The sequence below is a fragment of the Oryzias latipes genome, chromosome 15 (genome assembly GCF_053564925.1).
Source record: "Oryzias latipes strain Hd-rR chromosome 15, Olatipes_Hd-rR_3.1".
NCBI lineage: Eukaryota > Metazoa > Chordata > Actinopteri > Beloniformes > Adrianichthyidae > Oryzias > Oryzias latipes.
The window spans coordinates 17429293-17451027 of NC_136251.1; the positions used below are offsets into that span (position 1 = coordinate 17429293).

A 21735-nucleotide genomic window follows, 5' to 3' on the forward strand; every position below is an offset into this window, starting at 1 on the left:
ATTTATTTATTATATTATTATTATTTATCACAATCTTCCACTTTCGCCTTCTCCCATCAGGGGTCGCCACAGCGAACAAGTCGCATGGTAAATTTGGCAATGTTTTACGCCGGATGCCCTTCCTGACGCAACCTTCTCAAACCGGGCTTGGAACCGGCAGAGTTAGAGAAGGGAACAGGGAGCAGCCTGGAGTCGAACCCTAGCTCCTGCTGGTCTGCGGCGCCATCCGTCCGTGACTCCAGGGTTCGACTCCGGGCTGCTCCCTGTTCCTTTCTCTGCTTCTGTGCCAGTACCAAGCCCGGATAAATTGAGAGGGTTGCATCAGGAAGGGCAACCGGCGTAAAACATTGCCAAGTTAATCATGCGACTCATCCTCAAAGGAGAGGTTGTTTTGCTGTGGCAACCCCTGATGGGAAAAGCCAAAAAAGAAGGAAGCAGAAGACAAAGGCATTATTGTCCCCCCGCCTTGCCCATGTTTATTATCGACCATGTCAAATTCTCAATAAAAGAACCAATAGTGTTTTTAATTATTAATATGCGGTTTCAATCACCTTTATAATGCTTGCATTAAAATGTATTAAGAGTGTTTAGGATATCAGACTTTTTATTTAAAAGATGTATGCTCTACTAAATGTTTTAGTCTAGACAAAATTTGGTCATTTTTACTTAAAATAAAACATTGGGGGGAAAAAATAGACAGTAAAATATATATATATATATATATATATATATATATATATATATATATATATATATATATATATATATATATATATATATATATATTTTTTTTTTTTTTTCTGGTGAGGGATTGTTTTTTTAATTGAACCTTTTCTAATTTTCAATCTGCTTTCTTCACTAAAAAAGGTGACCGACCTTTGTATACTATTGATGGGATTTTTATCTAACGCCATGTTTGCTATTACTGACCAGACATGTGATCGCAGGTTTTGTAACGTTTTATTGGATGTTGCACTCTGGTTCTCACAGTTCACATGCGTGACCGACAGACTGACCGTGGCATGTCAACAGTGCGCGCACATATCACGCGTGGAAAGGACAGCTGGGAATGACTCGAGGATGATGACAGCGAGCAGCGTCGCAAACAAATAAGGCACCGACAGCAGCTGCTCACACCTCAGTCGGCGTCGGACACGTTTTCTGTGTCGACGATACTAGACGAGCTGGGTTTGATGTTGGGTATTTCATGAAGGGTGCAGTAAAAACCGGTCAGGGGAGGTGAACGAGTTCGGGTTACGGTTGGAACGGCTCGCGTGACGTAACAGTCCAACACTGACTGCTGCTGCTGCTGCGCCTGCCAGAACCTCGATGAGGGGGAATGACCGCGAGTGACCTCAAAGGAAACGCTGCATTTAGACGGTTTAAAGTATTCGATTTAAATAAGTAAGAGGAAAATGTACGCTATCATTTCATTCAATCTTTTACGGTGAAAAGACTTTGAGCATTTAATGGTTGACAGCGAAGCTAACGTTAGCTAGCTAAGCTAAAGTATTCCGTGCATTCATTGCTAGTAGCAGCCGAGCTTGTAGTCTTCGCCACCGGTTGATGCTTGGCTTGGCGTAGCTAACATCTCTTGTCATGGATAAGGCCAAGTCGCTGATGGACAAGAAAGGAGCGGGTCCTTTTCATGTGAACAACGGACCGAGCCATAGGGGGTTTCACAGCCATGTCGTGATGCCTGCAAACGGCAGCAGCGCGTATAATGGTCTGAGTTCGGGACCGAGCAGCAGCAGCGCGTTAGAGAGCATCCATCACTGCGGGGATGAAGGGGAATGCAACGGCTCCCCGGCTAAGAGGTCCCGGCTGCGGAGGAGGACGGAGTCGATCAGACGAAACCGACGTCGTAAGTAAATAATAGTAATAATAATATAATACTTTATTTAAATCGTGTGTACTTGGTTGTCACTGTGCTGTTTGTGTGACACATAGCAGCACTAAGCAGGAAAAGCGGAACAATTTATCTTCACTTTCTCCTTTTATTTACGATTTATTGTCTCAAACACAATCTCGATATCTTTTTTTCTGCTCTGATATACCTAAATGATTTTAGCAGCCTTCCGTTGTCACAGAAACCTTCCTATGTGTTTATTAACGCTCGTGTTGCCCTCAAAGGGCTCTGATTGGTCCGTTTTTGGTGGTGGAAAAGCTCCTGATAAGTGGGCTTGGCTTCTTTCAGCCAATTAGCAGGCGACTCTTGTCTACATCAGGAAGGGTGAATGAGCGGCCACACCACCCTCGATCCCGCCCCTTTGCCTCCCGATTGTTTCGGATGATGTGATTGAGACCTATCCTAGTTCAGTTTGCAGAATGCTGAAAAGTCTGGTTTTCTGCGCTCCGTGAAGTCTGCTTAAGATTTATCAAAACTTTCTGAACTGCTGACTAACAAGCGTATTTCGATCATTTTTTTTTTATTTTTGTAAACACGAGAGGGCTGATCCCTTGCCTAACGATGAGGCTTATAACTGAGAAGAAACCTGGTAAGAAATACACTGCACTTTAGGTGTTCTGTCAGTGTGTTGTTTGTGTTTCTTGCCTGCTTGGTCAGATCTCTGTGGGTTGAGACTGAACTGAAGGGATGCCATATTTAAACCACCAACCAAGTGATCTTATCACTAATGTCAGCTGTGGACATTGGAGCCGGTTTATTAAGCAGTTTGACAGCATTGTCTGAAATCCGTCAATGTTTGTTTTGGATGGGTTTTGAAGAAGGTAGTCATAGCAATCATTGTAGGCTCCTTATCTGTCACTAGTAGGGAGCCCCCCACAATGCTGAGCTTTTATCATAGCATTGATTCAGATCACACATGGGAATGGGTTGAATACTTTCTTCCTTTTGTTTGGGGGGGTTATCTCTGCATTTTTTATTTTGCATATCCATGCATCAAGATGCTGCAACTTTCTGTTACATTTTGTGCATTTATACATTTTCAGGTTACTGTTGCAGCATAGTACTTTTTGGGATGGAAAAAAACAATTGTTTAGATAATATAAGAAAAAGCTATTTAGCTACTACAGGCAATATGATCTGCACATCCTTGATGTGTTGCTGTAAGCTGGGACATCAACCTGTTGGAATTCTTTTGCTTTTTTTGCAGCCTAGCTAAAGAATGAAAGCTCTGACAAACAGGCTTGTTTCGAATTACATAATTACGGGACTTTGTATCAGTAAAGTCTGAAATGTCCGGTTCTAGTTCCTGTCCTTTATAGTTGACTTATCGTTGGATAGAGGCCAATTGTCTCCATAAACCAGCATAAAGACTCTAAAGTATTCCTCACCAAAGGATTGCACTGGAAATTGATCTCTTTGAGGATGAGATTTTCTCTTTTGTTCAAAGATTTGCTTTCTTATTTTCTTTAGTTGTAGTGTAAGATTAAAGTTAACCATAAAGTTAGATTATGGTTACAACCTTTGAGATCTGATTACACTTCAGGCAATTGTTCATATTTTACTGTAAATTAAAATAAGAAAAAGTAGTTTTTTTGAGAGAGAACAGAAAAAAGACGCAGAAGATGTATGGTTAACACTGACATCCCTGTTTGAGATCAATATTTGTATCAATTGAACATTTTCTGTGAAAAGTTTGTGTAGATGTTTCTTATTGTCAATGTAAGTTTATTTTTAAAACTGAAGCTTTATACCACATGTGTCAAACTCAAGGCCCGCAGGCCAAATGGTGCCCGCCATGTCATTTTATGTGGCCCGCGAGAGCATAAAAGTTTTTAATTTCTTGGAATAAAAAATAAAAATTGGTGTGTATTTATTTATATCTGGAGGAATCAGACTTGAAATATCACGATTGGGCAACAATACATTAGGACTTAAACACTGTCAATACAACCTAACCTGTCAGAATCAAATTTAAAAGGATTTATGCTAGAGTAACAAGCAAACAAATGTTTTCTATGCAACTGTAATTGTCACTTTAAAAAGTTGAGTTTTTTAAAAATGAGTTTTTAAACGTTAAGGAGTAGTTACAATTATTTTTCATTACAGTTAGTTACATGTTTAAATTATATTTGGCCCTTTGAGGACAGCCACTATGCTGATAAAAAGGAGTTTGACACCCCTGCTTTATACTGTAAAGTAGTGAAAATGTACCATAATCTTCCTGTATAAAAATAAAGATGTGGGTGCAAACACCTTTATTTTAACCTTTGTTTACACCCCAATGAGGGAAGAAAAACTATAATCAGTATTGTGAACACAATGCTGTATTTTTGTAAAATGGGACGCTGTGCCTCTGTCTAGTACTACATCCTGTTGTTATCCAAAACATTACCCGTGAAGTCTGCACTTTTTTTTCTTCCTGTTTTTAATTATCTGTGGAACATGCATAGTTGGGACTAGGCCTGCACAATATATCCCAAATTTATCGTCATCACGATATCAAACTGTGCAATACACACAGCGCAAAAGACGGCAAAAATTGCAATAAATGGTAACCTTAAATTTGCTAAAACAACCTTTTGGCTGCTTGAAGTATTTAATCAACACATAAATCCCTTTATGCAATCATGTTGTTGACCAATCGGATGGAGCCCTTTTATGTTAGATGTTCACTGTATTTAAATTAAACGGTTGCAATGACATGGAAATTATGTTTTTTGTTGTTTTAGTATTTGTTCATGTATCGCAAGTTATATCGTCATCGCAATATTGATCACTAATATTGCATGTCGCAAGTTTTTCTCATATCGTGCAGCCCTAGTTGGGACTAAGTTTCAGACAAAAGTTGCAGATACAAAGACAGTTTCTGTTGGGTGGAGCTGGAGGTGACAGTTTAATTTTTTGGCACTTAAAAAAACAAAAGGTGGAAGGTGAAGAATAAAAACAGCTATTCCTTTAAATAAAGATTACTGAGGGATCTGGTGACTTCTTCAGGTAAAAGAAAACAGAAGGTAATAATCAAGTTCTAAATACACCCAGCTCCTAGTACTCTGTGGCCAGTCTTCACAGTTTGAGTCTATTTAGTAACTCACAAAACCCCACTAAAAAGATCATGTCTCACAGGTCAGTTAAGTCGGTTCAGTTTGATATAGAAACAAACTGTCTCATGCAAATTAGGATAAAAAGATCAACCTGCTTTGCAAAAAAACAAAAACAAAAAAACTATATATATATATATATATATATATATATATATATATATATATATATATATATATATATATATATACATACATACATACATACATACATACATACATACATACATACATACATACATACATACATACATACATACATACATACATACATACATACATACATACATACATACATACATACATACACACTGGAAAAGCCCCTTTTAATGTCTGAAACTCTAAAAGCCATATACCGTAAATTCCGGACTACAAAGCGCACCCGATTACAAGCCGCACCCACCCATATTCACGTGTTTGACTGCTTTTATAGATACACAAGCCGCGTCAGAGTACAAGCCGTGCATGTGTTAGCCGATATTGTCATCCTGACAGATCACGCCCAGCATCCCAGAGTGAGTGCAATTTATTAGTACATTGTGGGTTGTGCCAGTTTTGCCTCTGGGTCATGTATTTGAGTGTATCGATATTTGTCAAACAGCATGGACCTATATTCTGTTCACAAGTCCCTCAGTTATGGTGTTTTTATTTCATTTTTTTTTACTTATTGACAATCTAGGTATTTAACATAAAATTACAAACAGTAACCATATAATCAACATTACATCCCTCAGTTATAATGAGGAAATTTACATCCGCGATTCCACATTTCCCATGAGTCTTAGGGGCTAAAGGCGGGGCCAACGCCCGGCTCGCCATTCTGTTGTACGTGTTTAAGAATTAGCAAGTAGCAGCAGTGCATGGAGGGGTGAACGGGAAAAGCTCTCCTTCCGCTTGTGTCGCAGCAGCGTTATGGGAGTAACAGGACTGGTTAGAAAACACAACGGTAAAATAAAGCAGCGGCGACTGAAAAGCGCGCGCCTCAGCGCGATACGCGCGCCTCAGTGCGGCGCGTGCGTCAGAATTCAGAAGCCTCTGCACTCCGCGGACGCCTCTGCGCTCCGCTCCCGCCCCGCGCGCTCCTTGTCTCCCCTTCCTATCTACTCCGACACCTCTGGCCAGGGCAGCTTCAAGGAGGAGCACTTCGTCCCCGTTGCGCCGGTGGATGGAGCAAATCGTTTCTGTGCAAAGCAATCGGACTTAATACTGTACGTTTTGTGTATGAGGGGCGGATGCGTTGTTACGTGTGGGAGCCATCAGACTGCCATCGGCCCCGCAGCTCAATCAGCAGGAGAAGATGTCTCCAGCTCACACGGAGGCTGTGAGTTTTTCAAAGCAAAATTCAGCTTTTACGGTTTCCTTAGAAACCGTAAATGGAGTGTAAATTCACTCCATGCGCTGTTCTCTCCGTCACGCAGCAAACCGGCTTTTCCAAACCCGTTGGTGACGGTGGACTTTTTTACGCTGCTTTTAACGATTGCTTTTAACTTGAAAGCTTCATCATAATGTAGCGGCGATCACGTGCACGTTGGGTCTAATGCCCCAAAGGATTCTGGGATGCGGCCGGGCATGCGTGTTTCGTTTTGTTGAACCATGACTGAAGTGTCTAAGACCTGAAGTCAAGTCCATGCTGTTTGGCTGCTAAGAGGTGTGTTGAATAAAAATGCCTCGTGCTTGGTGTTAGATAGAGAATTCAAACTATTCACTGAGGTCGAAAGTACGTACATGGCGGCCGCCAATTAAATCCATAAATTAGCCGCGTCACTGAATAAGCCGCAAGGTTGTAAGCGCAGGAAAAAAGTAGCGGCTTGTAGTCCGGAAATTACGGTATATCTATTATGAGAATACAATGTCTTCTTGTTGTGTTGCTGTTCCTAAACTGGTTCAAAAGATAAAGGAAGAACAGATTCCGACAGATAATTTGTTCATGTTACCAGACACTGAGATATTTGTTTTTACTCATGTAAATTGTACCACCAGGTTAAAGTTATGTTGTCTTGTTGAATAGCAAACAAGTTCTTTTACATTTTTTTTGGTTAAAAGTACTGAAGGAATATAAGCATTGATACATTCATCACAGTGGTTTTACTCTTTAAAAAGTCAACCAGAGTCAGTTAGTATTTTTTTTTAACTTATGGTATTTCTTTAAAATCTAAAATGGCATAAATCAAATGTATTTTTGCGGCGCGATCTAAAAATATTGTACTGACTGTTATTATAATGAAGCAGGGATGTACCCTGAAGATTGGGAGTTTGATTAGACGTACTTAAGCACACAGACTCATACACATAAAAAGCCTTTAATGCATAAAAATACATATGTTCGGGAAGTCAGTCACAGAAGTTAGATTCTATAATAGCATGTACTGTACGGTGTTTTGTCTTTCCTTGATCTTGTGATCCATTAAAAAAGATTCAGCAAATATTGGGGATCGCTGGTGTAGTCATCCCCTCTATTGAGGATGGCTGAGAAAGGATCTAGTCACTTTTTGACTGGATCAGAGCAGAATAAAGTAAGTTGGAAAATGTCTTCAAGAACAGATGGAGGATTTATAGAATCAGTTGTCTATTAATTTTAAATTTTGTAACAATCACTCAATTATTTTTGTCTTATAACGGCTATTATCATAAAATTTAGTAGTAACATATTCAATATTTAAAACAGTGGTAATGCAAAGGAATTCATTTAAAAGGAGTATTATGATATACCACTTGACCAGTCTAAAGAGTAAAACGTATAAATGCATGTTAAGAGCACCTGAGAACGATGCCTTGTTGTTTTGTTAAATGTTGATTGTTGTATCTTCTTTGACGTCAAGCTCCATACTGGTTTACATTCTTATCTAATCACAGACTGGCTCTTAGAACAGTACACTAAAACCTAAGACGAACTAAACAACCTAAGATGAACCAAACAACCAAACATGTTAAAGCAACTGTTTTGCTCTCTACTCAGCTGAGACGGCTCGCACTACCAGACTGAATCCATCATGTGGGCACGTTGCACACGCCAACTGTGTGTGGTGGGCCAAAGGCCTTTCACCTACATGGCTACAATTCACTCCTCATGTCCCAACCCTGTTCCTTGTCACTATGACCTTTGGCTGCACGCATAATACACACAGCACATTTCATGGCTTTGAGCTTTTTTATTGCAGATCTTGAAAAGAGACCCTACGTAAGGACTCTAGGATCCATAATAAAGGGGACCTTGCTTAAAAAACACATTTTGAATATGAAGAAAAATCTCTCCTATTTCACAGTTTCTCAGCAGACTAAAATCTGAGAAGAATGAACGACTGGTCATAAAAGACATTAAAAGTGTAAGAAAGAAGAATGGCTTTCCTTAGCACTTTCTAGGAATTTTATTTATTGTTCTGACCATTGTGTTATTTTTTGCTTACTGTTTATTTTTTTTTAATTCTTAAGTGTTTATGTGGCACATTGGCACCGCAGCAGATTCTTAGTCTGTAAAACTGCTTTGTTCACTGATAATGGCAATAAAAACTCTTTGAATCCTTGAAATAATTGGAGAAACCTTCCCATCGAGTTGTACCAATAATTTTGTTTGTCGAAGTGTTTTGGACATGAGCCATCAATTCTTCTTTTACTGCTGTCAGTGTAGAGAGGAATTTTACTTGGAGACCCATAATCAATAGATATCAGAACATCAAATGATACAGTGACAACTAAATCCACACACAAAGATTAATTGATTTACTTGTATATGCAGCGTATCTTCTACTTTTATTCTACCTTTTTTGTTGCCAACATTTAAAAATTTTAAGCTCTAATGTGTAATACTCCAGTTAAAACTGGTTTAGCAAAATGTTATTATGAGCAGAGTATGTAAATGTCCCTTAAATAAATAAAAAAAGAAACAAACAATTGTGCAATTTAACAGTAAATTAAATCTATGTGCCGCTTAAACTGTATGTAAAAACAGCCAAAATTTGGATCAACTCTAAAATATCCAGAAATCAGAGCTTAAATAAAGTATTCCAATGGCATTTCAAAGCACTGATAGTTGCTTGATATTTAACCTTTCTTTCTTTGGAAAGAGATAAGAATTTTACATGCATGTCTCATTTAGAATTGTGTCATCCTAATATTAAACACATTTATTTATGTCAAGAAAAAAAAAATCATACATGTTGATGAGCCAATCATCAATAAGGAATAGAACAGTTCCTCTCCTGTGATGGTAAACTGAGACGGTGGGACTAGTCTGTTTAAAAAATGCATAGTAAGCAGTAACTGAGGCTCTGCTAACATAGAATGTCAACGTACATGGAAATGTACTGAATGTCTCAGAGAGGGCTGGACCTGAGCTGGGGACATGCCTGGAACCCTTGAAGCTTGAGAACATTTTATTTCATCAGCCACAAAACATGCTGTTGTACGAGTCAAAAAACATGGTGGACAACATCGCACACCCTGCACCAAAAGTCTATATTTTATTGTCTTTTTTTATACATTTTTTAAAGCTAGAAGTTGAATTATTTTTGGGTAGAACCATCCAAAGATGACTGACAATTATTATCCCATGACTATTGTTTATTTTTTTATTAATTTAGTTTACTTTTTACTTGCTCAACACTGTTGCAGCCAAACCTGTAAAACTATATAGCAATTTTTTCAGATGACTTGGATTCTAAGCAGATTCTAAGCAGAGCACAGCTCTCCATCTCTGTAGAAGGTTGAATTTTCTTATGTGCAGTGATAACGTGATTACTATCTTTATTCAGCCCAAAACGTTTTGGGTTCAAATTCCTGGAAGGAATTGCCAGAAGCTACTGGATGATTTTCCAAACAAAGCTTTATAACCAAGTTAAAACACAATGTCGGCAATTCATATACAATAAAACAATGTATATGTAAACTGCAAAGAAAAGGAGGGAAAAGGCTTAAGAAAATTAAAATCTTTGTGGTACTTAGTTGATTTTTGTTATTTTTTAATGAAAATATTGCCTTTTTTTCTCATGAGCAAATGCTGCCGTTAGTATTCTTGTTTATTGGCTGAAGTGACTAGAGGAGAGAAAAAGATGCTCCAAACACCTTTTATAATCCTAAGATTTTTTTTTTTTTTGTTAGAAAGCCCTCTGCGATAGACTGGCAACCTGTCCAGGTTGGACCCTCTCTTCGCCCAACAGTAGCTGGAACTGGCTCCGGCAACCCCGTGACCCCAGAAGGGAAATAGCGGGTTCATTGGATAGATGGACATTAGACAGCCATCCGTTTTTGAGCTTTAATGGAAAGCTGATACTTTGAAACTCCTTTAAAGAAGAAGAGCTGAGTTACGTTATTTTGCATGAAGTGTTAGTAAATTAACGCTTGTCACCCCACCGACTATTGGAGGACGGTACACTGTCATTTTAACTTAAGGCGAGCACTCTCAAATCTTTGGCTCTTGAGTTCCCTTACGTCATGTCGTCAAAGTTTTTCTAAGTAGACGTCTAGAGCTGAGAACACTGGCCCTACATGCCACAGCACAGCCTCGCCTCAGCGTTGCTTTTTGCTCTCAAACGTTTTTAGACCTAGAAGGTGAAGCAGCAGAGGCCGTAAGTGAAAGATGTCATGGGAAATATGCCGTCTTGTTTTTGTAATGACACCCAACAATGGAATTCATTTCTTCGCTAATTTAAATACCAAATATGAACATTTTAATATTACATAATCTAATTTGCTGCCTAAATATATATATTCTTGAAAAAAAAACATGCAGTCTAAATATATCCAAAAATGTTAAGCAGTTTGTTTTCTTCTTTGTGCTTCTTCCATTGCAGTTGCTGCGGCATGTATGCTTTTAAATTCCTATTTACAGACACTAGAACAGGACAGTGGGTGAGAGGGGACAGCTTTGATAAAGATAGCAGCGAAGAAGTAAGCAAAATCCTTTTGAATGCAATGATACAGGTGGAGTGAAGGATAGGAGCTGTAAAAGTGTCAATATGTGGTATATAAAAGTTGTAAGATTTGTTAAGTTTTTGTATTGTACAAGTTTGAGTAAGTATCTTTGTTTTTTGTTTACAAAAGTTTATAGGGAATGCATGCTCTGATCCCATTGTTGAGATTTTTTCAAAAGAAGTCTTTTTGGTTTAACTGCAAGTTGAAAAAGTTTGCTTTTAAAACAGATGTCTGGGTTTCAAACTTTCGATTCTCAGTTCATCACTAGTAGAGTTTGTAATGATCAAGAATGTTGAAGTACTTCCACTTTCCTCAAAAAAAATACTTTTAAGTTAGTGTGATGCCTGACCCAAAGGGCTCTGCATTTTACAAAAATTTACCATAGAGGAAAATCTACAAGGAAGAAAAAGCAGAAAAAGCATTGCTTGTGCTTTGCTTCTTCTATCTTCAATGCAAGACCGATTATCTGGCAACCTGCGTGTGCCAAGTATATTTCTCAGTACAAGCATTTTCTCTGTCTCAAATTTGAACATGGACTTTGTGCCAATAAACCAGAAAGAGTCAGCCTGTTCTCTGTAGCAATCAATTGTGAAATAACTGTATCTCTTGATCCTCACGTTGATGCAATCTTAAAGCAAAATGGTTAATGCACCGCAGAGACTTCGTGCAGTTCTAGAGCTACATGTTGGTTTCTATCAGGCACTGTTCAACTATTTGATCAAAAAGGTAAAAGAAAAGTATTGTAGGTCTTTTGCCACTGAAACTCGAAAAAACAAAGTAAAAGTGCAGTGAAGTGCAGTAAACTATACTTTAAACGTTTGAGCTAAATATTATATCAAATAAGTGAAATAGCATACATGTTGATAAAGCTGTCTTGTTTAAAAACATCCTCGATTTCAACCAACCTTGTAAGATAAAACTCTTGATGAAAATAGTCATCCCTTTTAACAGGAAAATGATATCTTTAAATGATAGCAACATTGCAAACAGGAAAGTTCTACTGCCATTCTTCTAAGAATCTTTTTTTTGGACTTGGTTTCTTACTGGAAAAGTACTTAACATTTTCTTTCTTCTTATGGAAATTGCTGTTGTGTTTTGTATTATATCAACGGTGCAACATTTTCCTTCTTTTAGTCACCTGACACCAAAAAAAAGTTAGAATTATGACATCCAAACACCTTCCATGTTATACATTTGTACGCTCATTTATGCTTCAAATTTGTTCAATGTCACCCCTCTGTAAGACTCAAAGTGTAAAGCGTGGGGTCTCAGGTCTACATCCTATCTGACAAAACAAAGACAAACTTATGTTTTCTGAACATTTTTCAATTTTTTTCTCTAAAAAAAAAGATATTTTAATTTAGTTTTTTTTGTATTCATTGGTTTTGGTTTGGATTCATTTAGCTCAATGTCAGTTTTTCTCCTTCTCAGTTCTATTACTTCCTAGGACATCTGCAGTTAAACTTTGGACGCAGGTCAAGCTGGGCAGTGGTGGCTAAAATGTTCTGGAACAGGACTGATTGTACAGTTACCTGTCTGAACAGGTGTTCTGCATAAGTGAGTCTTCTCACATGTAAATAGATTTGGTTTTTAGTGCTCAGTGACGTAACCCCCCCAATAAGCATAGAGGGATTTAGTTACTTCTTAGTACAAACCTTTTATTATCAAGTACTGATTCGATCAGTGGTACAAATATTGTTAAAACAACTGCACTTGGTGTGTTTTTTTCATTACTTTTTTTTACATCACAGGACAATTTGCCATTATTATTTACAATATTGTTGTTACTTTGGTGCTAGCTGAAATGGTCAATCCACTTCAAATTTGAAGGGTAGATTGTGGGATGGGTGGATCAAAGAAGTGCATATGAGACTGCAATTGTGGCAAAGTCACACAAAATTATAAACAAAACAAAAAATAGGAGACTCAAGGCAGCCTGTGAGAAATGGAGGCAAGCGAAGATGATGGAGGGGGGTATCTTGTTTCCATGGCAACTGTGTCTCTTGGTTAGCTGTAGTGACCTTTTTTCCAAGCTCAGTTTTGGAAGATTGTGTCTCCTGACTTCTCGCCTTACTTCTTTGTGCTGCCTTTTTGAGAGTCTGATGGCAATATTACAATCAAAATGATCTTACCTGTTTTTTACAGATGGATGTCTTTTTGTTTGCATTTGAATAACCTTTACATTGATTACTATGCAGTTTATTTTTTTGTACGTAATCTCACATTTTACCCTCAATATGGTGCTGAGCATCACACAAAACAGGTGTATATCCTTTGAATTGCTGGATTGTTGTTTTATCTGTTAAAAGACATGTTTTGTGATTGTCTCATCAGCTTTTCCTTGGTTTGGAATGGACATTGGAGGGACGTTGGTCAAGTTGGTTTACTTTGAGCCAGTAGATATAACTGCAGAGGAAGAACAGGAAGAAGTTGAAAACCTCAAGTCCATTCGTCGCTACCTCACCTCAAACGTGGCCTACGGTATGTGCACTTAAACGTACCCGTCTGTGTGCTAGAAAAGCCAGTTCAGAGACATTTTTTGTGTGTCAGACTGTAAATGAAAGACTAAAGGATATCTATCCTGATCTTTCCTGTATTGAGAATGATTTCTTCTTCTTCAATCAGGGAAAACGGGCGTCCGAGACGTCCACTTGGAGCTGAGAAACCTAACCATGTGCGGCAGAACGGGGAACCTGCACTTTATCCGCTTCCCAACACAGGCCATGCCCCGGTTCATTCAAATGGGCCGCGACAAGAATTTCTCCAGTTTGCACACAACCCTCTGCGCCACAGGAGGCGGAGCCTACAAATTTGAAAATGATTTCAGAGCGGTATGTGCAAGTTCACAGCGCCTACTTTTTGAAGCATTCTTGAGCTGTTTGGTGATTATTTTTTCTCAAAATGTGCAAAAACTAATAATTTCTTGGCTCTTAAGAAGAAAAACAATCATTATTCTTTGACTGAAATTGTCATAATTTGTCTGACCAACAGCCAAATAAGTGACTTTATTTTTCATAGCCTTAAAGTTTAGACATAAACAACTACCCTAACAAATTTGTATTTCTTTGTTGTTAATCAATTGGCTAATTTTAGCTTCAGTTTTGTCAAAATGGACATTGATGTCTGTTTTTATGATTGAATATAGGTGCAGTTTCCATTGTTGTTGAACAGCTTGCCTAAGTTATTTGTTTGATTTTGACTTTATTGTTCTTTGATCTTTGAGATTTGGAGTCTATTTTTGCAGTGCTGTTGTGATTTCAATGTGTTGCCCTTTGGAAGTGAAAACATTGTTTACTTGAGTTCAATCACCCAGTTAAAGTACACGAGGATCAATGAACTGTCTCTGGGCATCTTAGAATGACCCAAATCTTCAAAAATGATTTTAAAATAGCTTTCAACCATCGTTCAACTTGTTTTTCCTGTTCAGTACCAACGGGCGCCCCCCTCAGTACCCTAATCCCATGAATTTGTTCTACAGATGGCCGACCTGGAGCTACTGAAGTTAGATGAGCTTGACTGTCTCATCCGGGGCCTGCTGTTTATCGACCGGATAGGTTTCAATGGTCACCCCGAGTGCTACTACTTCCAGAACCCATCGGACCCTGAAAACTGTGTAAAGAAGTCCTGCAACCTGGACAACCCCTTCCCAATGCTGCTGGTCAACATCGGCTCTGGGGTCTCCGTACTGGCCGTGTACTCAGAGGACAATTACAAACGGGTGACTGGAACCAGGTGAGGATTACTGGCTTCTTTTATCATACTGGAGTCGCAGTTTTTTCTGCCATGTTCAAGAGGTTTTGAAGAGTCCTTTTGCCATGTCACATAAAGGTGCTCCACACTTTCAGTTCCCAACTTTGTGCCTCTTAACAGGGGCCAAGTTTTGTTTTTTACCTGCCTTCTCCATCTCATTAGTGTATTTCCATTCTTTCTTTGGCCTCTCTTGTCGACAGTCTTTCTCTTAATCGTGCCTTGTCCTATTTTTAGTCTGGGAGGTGGTACATTCCTGGGTCTTTGCTGTTTGCTGACGGGCTGTGAGACGTTTGAGGAGGCTTTGGAAATGGCCAGTAAGGGGGACTCTAAGAATGTGGACAAACTGGTGAAAGATATCTACGGTGGAGATTACGAGCGCTTTGGCCTCCAAGGCTCTGCTGTTGCATCCAGGTGAGTGTGTTTTTGTTGATTTCTCATGTTTTCATTCTTTCAAAGACGACCATTTCAATACATTGTACCCACAGGGAAGTTGTGAAGCCATAGAGCATTGGAAGATGCATTTAAGTTTTTTATTTTTATTTACAACAGATGACGGTTTACTAAAAAAGGGGCACAACACTAATAATAGAAAAAGAATAATTACATTTTACCTGATTTCACTTAAATGTCCAGTGGATACGAGTGGTTGAAGTTGTGGATGTTCGTTTTTTTTATAGTCAGAAACTAGATACGCTAACCTTTACTCAACTGTTTGCCCAAATCAATAGATTATGTAAAAAAAGAAACACCTGTTTATACAGTTTTAGGTTTGTCACATTACACAACAACAGCTCAAATAATCAGCAAAATGTATGAATCAACAAATACCTGTGATCTGTTATGCTGTGATAGTCTCGTTTACATTTACACACCAAGCTATCTGTGTGATTAACATTAAACGTGCATGTGAGTTCAGAGGTTGGTCTATAAATCAAAGTCAAAACAAATGTTATCACAGCAAGAAGATTAGCATCAGTTCAGTTTGTTCTTATGGTGCACCTTAAGGTTAAACGACTGATCCTTTTTTAAGACATATCCCTGAAATGCTGTTAAAAGGATATGCATGTTACTATTGCATAATACACATTTTCCCCGCATATTATCTTTATTTTTTAGTAGATGTAATGAAGTGTATATGTTTGTGTTTTTGCTTTACAGCTTTGGTCACATGATGTGCAAAGAGAAGCGAGATTCCATCAGCAAGGAGGACCTGGCCAGAGCTACTCTGGTCACCATCACTAACAACATAGGATCCATCGCGCGCATGTGTGCCGTTAATGAGGTACACTCGCATGCACACGTCTCTTCTTACACACATATCACCAGGATAATATCAGTGTTACAGTATATTGAAATTCTAGATTCATGTAGGATTTTTTTTTCTCGTTTTCCTTTGTTGTGTTCGGAAACAACACTGAGAGTTTAATTCTTTTGTCCAAGGATAAGAACTTCAACTTGTGTTTTTATGCACACGGATAAATCATAATGCTTATTAGTTTTTGTCATAAAATGAGTGGAAGTGTAGAAATATAGCTGCTCTCAGCAAGTAAATACAAACGGATTCATATTTAGAGCTTTTAGAAACTTTTGTATTTTAATCTTGGAATATTTATTTACAACATAAGTTGTACCACATGTTTGTAATTGTTATGATTTTTCTTCTTAACTGACTAAAACTAAAAAAACATGCATGTACCTTCTTGCTTTTTTTGTTGTTGCTGTGTTTGTGAACTATTATGTTGTTAAAAGGAGAACTATAATTTTGTTTTAGGATGCTGAAGCATAAAAAAAACCAAAACTTTAGTTTTCAGCCATTACACTTTAAAAGTTCATCTGTGCTGCACTGTTTGTTTATGCCAATCAGCTGAGAGCTGCCATCAGTTAGAAGGTGGTGAGTAGTAATAGGGATAATGATGGTTTGTTGTGAATTATCATAATAATGTTCGTAAATCTAACTGTAAGTTCTACAAAATGGATCAAGTTAGCCTTGGAAGTGTCCCAGTGGACACAGAGCTTGCTGTCTGGAGTGAAGGATAAATCTCACATCTGTGTGCTGTGAGCTTCTTTACAGTGTTGCCTTGTGGCATGGCGATCAAGCAGCATTGTACAGGGCTATCACTGCATGCAGAACTGCAGCTGGTTCACACTCAGCCTCACTCTCATTTAAAGACCTTGTCACCTTTATTTGACATGATTTTTGGAGGAGTAATGCAAACAACATATTTCAGTGTGTCCTGCATGCAGTCATGTTCATATCAGTTTATCCAGCCAACAGTTTCCTCAACTTGGATTTGAGGTGAAACCAGAACATTTAAATAATAAAATAGGAGTTATGTCTGGTCATGAGCTAAATGTAATAATAATATTTTTACTTTTGCTTCATGTTTTGGTTTATATCTGGTTGCTACCTTCCTCCACAGGTGGTCACAAAACTTAATTCCAACTCTCTAGCACCACCCTGTGGCTGAGAAGAGATTTGTTTCATGTGATGCGTTTGAGGCATTGACGGTCAATGAGAACTAGATCGTGCTTTCCTGCCCTTGCGTTCGAAATAGGAGGTACCTGCTGATCCCAGATTCTCCCGAGATGCTCACTTCTGATTGGAGAGAGTGGTTGTCATAGAAATGTAGACGGACCAAATACAGCTTACCGAGGATGTCTGGTTCCAACATGGTGACGGACAAATTCGCAAAACAATGGCGTCTGAATTGATTCCAGTTGGTTGAAACTGGAAGCAAGTCATTTTCTATGGGTGATGTCATACGCATTTCGTCTAGTTATAGGTCATGGGTTTGGGTTTTTTTAGCGTGCTATTCTTATATTACAATATCACACTGTTAACATGTGACTGAAGTTGTTTTGTTTTTTTTTATGCTTTTCTTTAGCGTGAATTTAGCTCTACACGGACATAACGAATGTCATCAATGTTAGATGCATTAAAACTCTTATACATTCGGTAAATGTGGCTTTAGTTGACTAAAAAGTGAATAAGTTGGTGGGCATGACTTCCTGCAGTAGAGGTGCTTTACATGTTTATATTTTTTAATGTCATTTCTTCTCTTTTTTTCTTCTTCACTTCTTACCAGAAAATTGAGAGGGTGGTATTTGTCGGGAACTTTCTTCGTATCAACACGGTGTCCACAAAGCTGCTGGCCTACGCCATGGACTTCTGGTCTAAAGGACAACTAAGAGCACTGTTTTTGGAACATGAGGTGGGGCTTTGACTAACAGGCTGAATTCTCTTTAAGAGGGAATGTTTAACTAAGTCAAAATGTAAATGCAAATACTACATAATTTTTATTTCTACTTTCAATTTTGCGTCGCAGTACATTTCGTAGGAGCTTTGTTTAAAATCTCATTTAAGTTCATGTGTGAATTTTTGTTTTTCCAACACAGGGTTATTTTGGAGCCGTTGGAGCCCTGATGGAGCTGCTCAAGACAACAGATGACTCGTGAAATAGAGCTGCTCCCGAGAAGACGTCGCCTGGACTCTCTCGACGTCACCAACACTAAAAGCTGTGGCGTCATCCACTTCTGACGCTGCTGAAAGGTCCCATGCCAAGAGGCCACTAAGTGAACACTAAACTGGAGACGCAGACACTGAGAAAAGCCATTTTAATAATTTAACTTTTGTAAATATGAATAGCCTGTAACCGTCTTCTTAATTTCTTCTCTGTCAAAGAGGTCTTAAGTATTTGATCCTTAATTTATGGTTACATGTTGGTTCTTTTGAGTGCTGTCAGGAAACATGGAAATTCTTTTTTTTCTCCTTTGGATTTTATTTTTTATTGGAGAGTATGTGACTGTGTTGTAGCTGTCATACAAATCTATCCTGGGGACAGCAGAACACCGGGTAACTATGCAGTTGCTCTCCTGAAAAAGACTCCTGCTCAGAAAAGAAGACCCTCTCGAATGGTTTTTATTTCCCCACCAGCAGCTTACAGACAGTTTTTTGAACCTACAGAAAGTATGAATGGGGTTGGTGTTGGGAGACTGGCTTACATGTTTGCTGTGCAAAAAGTCACTCTCAGTGCTGCCGACTTTTAGGAAGTGCACTGCAGCCAAGTCCCGACGAGGTTCACCTTCCTTCTTCACTTTAGACCGAAAAGCGATGAAACCCTTTTTAAAAAATCTATTTCTTGTTCCACTGCACATGGCCTTTGCTTTATTATTTGTTCCTTGTCTGTCAAACTGTAGGCAAGACTCGCACTGTTTTATTGCCACACAGACACACACTTACCCAACCTGCTGAGTTCAGCCTGTGATGACGGGACCAACACTTTGTCTTCCAACAAATTGGAGCTCATTGTTGAGTTTATTCAGGGTCCATTCTGGCTAAGCAGCTCGCGGTTGTGATGTGTGGAGTTCCTCCTCTGGTTTCTTTGTTGTTCTATTTTTTTTTTTTTGTCATTTCAGCTAAAATAATGTCAAAGTAATGGGAAAAGTGGCATAAGATAAGTCCAGCCCCTCCCTGTAGATTCACATCATAACAAGCTTAATGAACTACAGGGACCATGGTGCCTTTTGCCTAACATCGACCTTACTGGATCCACTTGTGTTTCATTGCTAGTAGCAGAATCTGTGTAGCCTCTGTGTTCATGGTGCAGGTGTAGAGATGAAAAGTTGTGGTGGTTGTTTCACCACTATTTCACTCAGAAATGATTACTGTATTTGTAGAAACTAATATTTGTAGAGGTGCAACATTTTTGGTCAGAGTTAGCTGAAGAGCAGTTGGTAGAGCAGAAGCTAAGCCTAAAGTCTCACCTTTAGAAGGGTTTCTAAGCAGCTTTATGCCATTAATGCACGTGCCACCAGGGGGCAGGATTTGCAAATAACTGCAAAGAAAGAGCCTCAACCACTTCAACTACAGAAGATTATAGACCACAGGGTGGTAATGAGTATAACAAGAATGGACCACAAGTGTATTTATTCTTTTTATTGTTGTAAGGATCTTGATCCGTGGTTTCCCAATCCTGGATATCTGCCGCCTTTCACTTCTTTAGTCTACAAGCAGCAGGGCTGTGATGCTGGAGCGTGCAGTCTCTGCTGTCATCCGTGCACATGCCTTAGCGCTCCAGTGAGGAAACTCTCTTGTGTCGCCTTTTTCTTTTCGTCAGGAAGCCCATATCAGTTGCCTTGTCACTCTTGTTCAGCCTGCTTGTGTCGATGTTTGTGCCCTTCCCCATCTTTTTTTTTTAAACTTACCTCAGCATTCATATATTTCTGCTTCCTGTCAGAGATTTTTTTAAAATATCAAGTTTAGTGCTGCTGCTGCTGCTGGCCTGGATTCATTTGGAAGATTTCATACATTAATATTGTCAAAAAATTGAAAGTGTTTTTTACATTTTTACATGGTTCTGCCCACATTTTTTTTCTTTTGTCTGAAAGTTTTTTGTGTGTCTTTTGTTTTATTGTAATAATTTTTATTCCATAAATAATTGGGATACTTCTTCCACTACTGGACTACTGCTGTATTGATTCTCCCCTACTTAATGAAAGAATTCCTTTTCACAAACATTTTGGAGTTTGTCTTTGGACAAATGCTTTTTATTACACCCATATTGTATTTTAATTTTCAAAATTGGTGGCCATAATACCCCTATAGTCATTAATACACTCAGATATTTGTTTTTCAAGGCCGCGAAGCTTTCACAGTAATTCAAATCAACCCCAAACCAGTGTTGGTGACACTGAACTTTGTGTACTTGTGGTAGTTGTGGACCTATCTGTTGTACCAATGTGATCTGAGCTTTCCTATTGTCAGCTTTAAAAAGTGGTTGTAAATGTGTCGTTCAAAATGGCTTCAGGCTCCTCGTTCTGAGGAGTCTCGTGAAATCTACCCAACAAGCATAGCAGCAGCTCGCTCATCCAGCTGTCTCATCTCCAAACCCTCATGCTTGTTCAGAATTGCTTTTTTCATTTTAAAGAATATGCAAAGGTTTTAGTATTTCCCACTGAGAAGTCCTGTTTAAAACTTGAGCCAGTCTTTTTTTCCTGTTTTTAATCCTGCTGATTTTGTTGTTAAACCTGCCTAAGATGGATTTTGATGTCAGAATGTTCTGCAGATGTTCATGCTCACAGTTTGGGAAGCAACAGTTGTTTTTGCGTTTCCTGGTCATGGTTCAAATGCAATAATCAAGATCAGACCTTTTCTATACTAATGTATTCATGATTTCATCCTTATAATTATATGTCAATTGAAGCATGGATTATCATCATGCCTCATACGAGATTATCATTACCATGACCGTGCGTGTGTGTGTAATTTTCTTTTCTTTGAAGGTTGTCTTGTACTCCTCCGTCTGTTTGTCTGAGCTTGTCCTGATCTGCAGTATCTGGTGGGACATCCTGCTGCATGATCATATCCAGCATGTAAATCGACTTCTGGAAGGTGTGGCTGGCAGCGCAAATGTTGTCCTGTTTTTTTCCCTTTGATTTTACAAAGATTTGTAAATAACAATAATATAATAATATTATATTTTCAACACCAGCGCTGTGTCCGCTGTTTTTAACTGTTCGGTGACGGCCCAGCACTTCAGACAGTTCTGCTGTAGATAGAAGACGGATCGAGACCGACCACTGAGCCACTGTAGGAACTGATCAAACATCAACCAGAACTTTTTAAATTAGTTGATCACTACTTGAGTTGTATATAATGTGACATAGTTTTCAGGTTCTAAAGATCCTTGCCATCATTATATCATTTTTAGTTGGTTGACCTTAAAAAAAAAATCACACTTTTAGAGATTGGAGGATGATGTGGTGAAGAGTCAAGATGGCAGTTTTTCTGTCTGCAGGACTTCTATGCTGGTTGTTCATCTCAGCTCTCATGGGCCTGGGTGGTTTTGGGAAGTGCTGGTTGTTAGCGTTGGTTTTTGCTGCTGCTTTTAACTTTGGTTTTGGAAGAAAATAAAATATCTGACTTTTTTTTTTAAGAATGGCAGTTTAAAAAAAGGCTCCCTGCCTTGTGCAATGTGTATGTACTGAAGTGAGATTTTTTTCTAACAAAAAAATAAACTAAAAATGGAGAAGTGTGAATTTGAGGGTTTTTTGTTTTGTTTCCCTGCATAT

The 21735-nt window shown here is 38.6% G+C and overlaps 1 protein-coding gene and 1 non-coding gene across 6 annotated transcripts; both read left to right on the forward strand.

Annotated features, from left to right (window-relative positions):
- Window positions 1-931: 931 nt before the first annotated feature.
- pank1a (pantothenate kinase 1a) lies at window positions 932-21702 on the forward strand. Of its 5 annotated transcripts, none has more exons than XM_023963123.2 (9): window positions 932-1864; window positions 13249-13395; window positions 13540-13745; window positions 14393-14646; window positions 14899-15075; window positions 15823-15946; window positions 17751-17876; window positions 18061-18124; window positions 18164-18273. In XM_023963123.2, exons 1-8 carry the CDS (start codon window positions 1600-1602, stop codon window positions 18118-18120), a joined length of 1359 nt encoding a protein of 452 aa, XP_023818891.1. In that variant the 5' UTR covers window positions 932-1599; the 3' UTR covers window positions 18121-18124; window positions 18164-18273. The 5 variants fall into 5 exon arrangements, with proteins under 5 accessions (XP_023818891.1, XP_023818890.1, XP_023818892.1 ...); XM_023963124.2 differs by having other exon boundaries at window positions 1096-1404; window positions 1609-1864; window positions 18061-21702; XM_023963122.2 differs by having other exon boundaries at window positions 18061-21702.
- mir107 (microRNA mir-107) lies at window positions 16700-16806 on the forward strand. The gene has a single exon (NR_107176.1). It is a non-coding gene; the product is annotated as a microRNA mir-107 (primary transcript).
- Window positions 21703-21735: the final 33 nt, after the last annotated feature.